Source organism: Gymnoscopelus microlampas (assembly GCF_963454915.1).
Source record: "Gymnoscopelus microlampas genome assembly, chromosome: 5".
NCBI classification, from domain to species: domain Eukaryota; kingdom Metazoa; phylum Chordata; class Actinopteri; order Myctophiformes; family Myctophidae; genus Gymnoscopelus; species Gymnoscopelus microlampas.
In genome coordinates, this window is record NC_139942.1 from 12,845,620 (window position 1) to 12,851,998 (window position 6,379).

Consider the following 6,379-nt stretch of genomic DNA (forward strand, 5'->3'; position numbering starts at 1 on the left):
CGCAGGATCGCGGCACAAACGACTTTGCAGACAACACTGCAGGCAGAACTAAATCGGGTCCAGAATGATGCGAACACCCTGCGGCAGAACATCACGGGCGCCCTCCGACAAAATAGAAGAATTAATTCTTTCTTCTATGAAACCCTGGAATGCCGGCGGATCCTTCTCAGGGTGGCGGACATCGCCACCCGGGCCATGGTCGACTTAAAACAAAACCAGTAGCGGAGCTACCAGCCATTCACAGACTGGAGAGTGGAGAGGAGTGAGATAAGATTGCAAATTGATTATGTGTTTGACTGATAGTTAAACACACCCTGTTCTGCAATAAAGGGCCAAACGTTGAAAAAAAAAAAAGATAGTTTAAAGCAGCATTATGTAACTTTTTAACAACTATAATAGCATATTATGTGCCACACAATTATAAATACATGTTTAAGCGACAACAATCATCCTTCCATAAATGTATAGACTCAGGGGGGTCCCTGCTAGGGGCTTTCTGCATAGGGAGGCAGTGAGTTTCATCATGGCATTTGCCAAGGCACCAAGGCAGAACTGCCAGTCAAAGCGAAGACTGGCCAATCACAGCGCATCCTCGCCGGACATGCTTGCAGAGACTCCAGGGTCAAGTCAAAGACGTTGGCTGCCATGTTATTTGTGTCCAAAGTGGCCACAATATGGTTAATGATCAATCATTAATTAACAATATGGTTCTGCAATGGGGATTCTTTACAAATATGAGGCACTTTATGACACCACGTTCGTTACCACAGCAACAGCAGTTGTCGCCATCGACCACAGAGATAAAATGATTCTCATATTCCACATTAATGTAATCAGCTGGAGTGCTTGTGCTGGTGTCTGTTTATGAGCAACGCACTAATGGTGTGTGATCAAACCACATGAGGGCAGATCAGGAAATTGCCCTCATGCCATCATAGGACAAACAAACTACACAATTCTGCTGCACAATAAAATCCTCAATGTTCATTTATCCAATTAGTAACTGAGAGTGTAAACCTTTTTTTTGTATGCTTCCAGGCGTCGCCTGAGCCTCTCATGCCTTTGGTTGTAACCCAAGGCTATGAATAGGCCCTATGCACAGCAGCCATATTGGCAAGACAATGGCCCTGATTCATAAAGGGATTTGCGACCATATTTTGTACGTACCGGCATTTAGGACAAGTCGTACATTTCCACCTGATGCATAAAGATTTTTAGGTCTGTGTTTTGTGCGTCAGGTGCGCACGTTCTCAGGTCAGCCCAGAGGCTGGCGTACCAGGGCTGAAATGTGCGTATGTCTTTAAAATGCTTTATTCTTCATGTCAAAATCAATTACAACAGTGGCAAACCTCAAATAAAATATGTATGTGCCCAGCTTGTGTCACCAAATGTTTTAAAAGACAAAATATGAAAAAAATAAAAAAAATAATTACATTGAAATAAAATAAAATCGGCCGAGGCCTAATCATGACCAGCTTGTTCAAAGTGATTAATAGTGCTATATAAAGGACTTGGGGCGGCTCTCAGACTGAGCACTATGGCAGATTTAATACTGTTAGAGCATTTGGCCAACCAAGCCATGAGGAGAGGACGGCGCGTCTTCAGGGACCGCTCCAACATGTTTGAGGAGAGCGACGAGTGGCTCCGGTGCCGCTTTCGTCTGCCCAGGCACAGTCTGATGGAGCTCTGTGATACCCTGGAGCCATATTTGACCAGAGCAACAAACAGGTTAAAATGAAACATTTTTAAAATGTAATGTGTCGGTTTTTTATTTGATTGTTGTGGCCTATTTATGGCATGCAGCCGTTTCAGATATGTTTCAAATGTAAAGTGCATTGCATATCAAATTGATGCCTATTATGAATTAGTATTATATTCTAACAGGAATCATGCCATCCCTGCACACGTGCAAGTGCTGTGCAGCCTGGGGTTCCTGGCCACCGGCTCCTTTCAGCGGCTGGTATCGGACAGATCCGGGATTTCTCAGGCGTCCATGAGCCGCACGCTCCCGAACGTGCTGGATGGCATCATTCGCCTGGCACCGCAATACATCATCTTCCCATACACAGCTGAACAACAGCAAACAATAAAGCAAGATTTCTTTAACATAGCTGGCTTCCCCAACACAATTGGTGCAATAGACTGCACTCATGTGCGCATCAAAGCGCCAAGTCCAGACCCATTCCCATACTTCAACCGCAAAGGTTATCATTCAATCAACATCCAGCTAATATGTGATGCCAATAATAACATCCTGAATGCAGTTACCCGTTGGGGGGGCGGGAGCCACGACTCCTTCATTTTCCAGAACAGCAGTGTGGGCATGCGTCTTCAACAGGGGGCTGCTGGAGACGCATTGGCTCGTTGGTGAGTGTTTATCAAATTGCTTATTTTGTGCCTTTTCCTCTCACTTGGCTACATGCAAATTCTATTCACCGGATCGCATGGCTAACCATTATCTGATCTCTACCATAGGTGATAAAGGCTATGCCGTGGCTCCCTGGCTCATGACCCCCCTTTACACCCCCTTGACCCAACAGGAGCGGGCTTACAACAACAGCCATGTGGCCACGCGCTCCGTTGTGGAGCGCACCATCGGTCTGCTGAAAGGCCGCTGGCTGTGCCTCAACATAGCAGGAGGAAAGCTTCTTTACAAGCCCGAAAAGGTATGAAATACAAATGTATAGTATAACCTCCACATTACACCAAGACCTGAAAAACAGTGGGCATAAGCTATAATATATGTATGCAGTCAGTCTATTAATTATCTACTCCAACAGGTATGCAAGATAGCCATGGCCTGCTGTGTCCTCCACAACATTTCGACACTCCATGGTGTCCCCGTTCCAGAAATAATCCCCCCACCCATGGACATGCCACTGGACCCACCTATTGGTGCTGAGGACAACAGGGCAGCACTAGCACTGCGCCAACAAGTAATTGCTCGTTTTTGAAGTAAGGATGCATAGACACTGACACACAAGCAAAATAAACATTTAAATGTGTTTTATTCCCGCCTGAGCGCCCTTGCAATATCTTCCACTGCAGCAGCCACGCGCTCCACCGCCGCCAGCAACAGCTCCTGATTCCGGAGCACCGCTGCTGACACTACCTCAACCCAGGCAGGAGCTGGAGCTGGCACGGGGCGCGCGCAAGCTCTTGTCCGGGCTGAGGTGGTGCTAGCAGCGGCAGATGAGGAGGAGGAGGATGAGGGGGGGGGGGGGGGGGCGGGGGCGCAGCAGAAGATCGTCGTGGTGGTGGTGGTGGTGGTGGTGATGATGATGAGAAGAGTGATGTTCGGGCAGATGAGGATGATGATGATGGTCGTCGGCCAGATGATGTGCTGGGCGTCTCACCATCATCGACAACCACCCGTGGAGCTGGGGTTCGAGGTGGAAGAAGAGGAGGAGGTGGTGGAGGGGCAGATTCATCTAATTCACCTGGAATTAAAAAGGTTCACAATTATTTGATGATTTGATGATTCCTTATTTATCTTGGCCCCTTCAATTTATTTTCATTTAGTTATGCAACAAGCGAGGCTGCTTGGAGGGAGTACAGCCTATAGTTTTGTGCTCATTATCAAATAAGAAGCAGGCCAGTTATCGGGTTTAGAATGCGTTGATTAGGATTTATAGTTTAAATACTATCGTCAGATGATGGCCCCGCCATGGCGTCTGTGTCCATTCCCTCCATGGAGGGGACGCCGGAGAGAGGCACATCTATTAGGAGAATAGTTTAATAGTCAAATCATGGGACAAATGTAAAGGTATGGATACAAATAGAGTGGTCTACATACCAATGATGGCGCTTACTCGCTCATCGAGGGGCGACGGTGATGGCGCTGTGTCCGGCCCCCCTCCCGTGGCATTGCGGCAACTGCGCCGCTTGGCCATACGGCTCTTGACCGAGGCCTTGATGTCTGTCCATTTTTTTTTAACTTCTTTCGGCGTCCTTTGATTGATGTAATACTTTATTAACAGTTTGCAAATACAGTGCAAGGTCTTATAGTGAACTAAAACTAAAAAAATAACGAACACTCAAATTAGTTTTCCTTAAGTGAAAAATAAATAAACACCAAACAATAAACGAAAAACTGTATTGCGTGCTTACCAAAATGCACTCATTTTTCGGGGACCATTTATCAGCTTTTTGGGATATGAAATCCTAATCCATTTATTGTAATTGTAAAGGGGAGATACAAGTTAAAACTAAAATAATTTAATTCTCCAAACGAACAAACTAAACTACAATGAAACATCCAAAATTATAACCTTGGGACAGTGGTATGATTATGGTGCTAAAACATCAGAACACAAAAAGCCTGTTTCCATTGTGGGCTTGTGTATTATATTCACCTGAACACAGAACTGACCGCATTTACTTGGGTCGTTATTTGATCCCACGCTCCCTTTTTGTCTAAATTATAAATCCCCTGTGAAACAGAACTAAAAAGAATTCCCTTGCGGCGTTCAACCCCGTCAAGGAGCGCCTGAATCTCGTTTTCGCTGAAGTTCCTCTTCTTCGATTTTGGTGCCATGGCCAGATCAGAGAGAAACTGCTGAGTCACGGTTCACGCCTTTTATGGTGCAAAATGGGGCGTGGAACAATGTAAATGAACCTCTCGGGATCATCACGCCCAGCTGGCTGTCATTATAATATAGAACTGGTCATACGCACGTCTCTGTCATATACGACACCCCTTTTGAATCGCACGTCCGTTAGTGAGTACCAAAAATACGACCTCCTTTACGAACTTCATTTACACCATATTTACGACCCTCGTTATGAATCAGGGCCATTGGGCCCATAGATATATGTAAAGGCTAGATGGCTCAAGGGGGCGGCGCAAGCGTAGCTCAACCGCGGCCATCTTGCGACGGTCACTCATAACATTATGTCTATGGTGCATATACTTTGAAATAACCATAGCGTGCTCAATTTTCATCCGATTTTCAAACGGTTTGGTGTTTTGTAAACACCAAAGATGTAGTTATGATACTGCATACTTATAATTATAATCATGTTTTTTTTTTAAATACAATAATATCATAACTACATCATTGGTGTTTACAAAACACCAAACCGTTTGAAAATCGGATGAAAATTGAGCACGCTATGGTTATTTCAAAGTATATGCACCATAGACATAATGTTATGAATGACCGTCCCAAGATGGCCGCCATGTGGCGACGTCGTACTCCATTGGCCAGCAGCGCGGGTGAGTCATCTAGCCTTTATATATATCTATGATTGGGCCTCCTCCTTACTTCCTTCACATGTGTTACCAATGATACTAATTAAGGTTGTGTTCCAAACAGGGTACTGGTATTGTGCATGCTGGCTCACTGGAAACACTCTGCTACACCAGTGGGTCTCAAAGTGTGGTCCAGGGGCCCTCATGGTTCCTTGAGGGGGTTCCAAATGGCCCCTTACAGGGTTGTAACTCTGAGAGTGTACAAATATACATTTGTAAACTCTCAGAGGCCCTTTAAATTGAAATGTTTGAGAACCAATGTGCTAAATGGAACAGAGCCTTAATTAGTATGACTGGTAACACTTGTGAAGGAAGTCACAACGCGTCGCTGTGAGCTTGTAGATCTGCTATTTTCAAACGTTTTAGTACTTTTCTTTACATTTTGGTACAGTAAGTACATTTTGTTACTAATATTTTTGTACTGTTACTCAAGTAAATTTAGATTTTACTTTTAACAGAGTACTTCTACATTGCAGTTGTTACGAAACCCTTTCGGGTCTAGGTTTGGGTTTGTAACACAACAGGTTGTTCAGCATGGTAACCGGTCAGGTGGGCACAAAAACCAACTGGGCACACCGGACAACTGGGCACACAGCCGTCTGGGCACACAGGTCAACTGGGCACACAGTCAACTGGGCACACAAGACAGCTGGGCACACAGTCAACTGGGCACACTGTCAACTGGGCACAAAAGACAACTGGGCACACAGTCAAGTGGGCACACAAGACAGCTGGGCACTCTGCTTTGATGTGCCCCCCCCTTTCAATGAAATCCAGAGATTAGTGAACCCCTGCTGTGAATTGTCTGCTCCTGAGTTCCCCCCCTCAGACAGCCGCATAATCACCCCCCTAGGGTTAGGATGAGAGTTAGGTATAGGCCTAGGATGTGACAGTTTCCACTGATTCAACCTAGTGGTCCCTCCCCACTGCTTACACCTAATGGCCCTCCTCCACTGAGTTCACCCGCATAATCACCCTCCACCCAGGTTAGGGTTAGGGTTAGAATGTAAGAGTCTCCACCGATTCAACACACACACACACACACACACACACACACACACACACACACACACACACACACACACACACACACACACACACACACACACACACACACACACACAC

At 45.6% G+C, this 6,379-nt stretch overlaps 1 protein-coding gene across 1 annotated transcript; it reads left to right on the forward strand.

Annotated features, from left to right (window-relative positions):
* Positions 1-1,579: 1,579 nt before the first annotated feature.
* Positions 1,580-3,470, forward strand: LOC311044913 (putative nuclease HARBI1; the record flags this gene model as incomplete). Its single annotated transcript, XM_084056722.1, has 5 exons — positions 1,580-1,688; positions 1,914-2,363; positions 2,476-2,666; positions 2,781-2,936; positions 3,123-3,470. The coding sequence occupies 5 exons, from the start codon at positions 1,580-1,582 to the stop codon at positions 3,468-3,470; spliced, it is 1,254 nt and encodes a 417-aa protein (XP_083912848.1).
* Between the last annotated feature and the right edge of the window lie 2,909 nt (positions 3,471-6,379).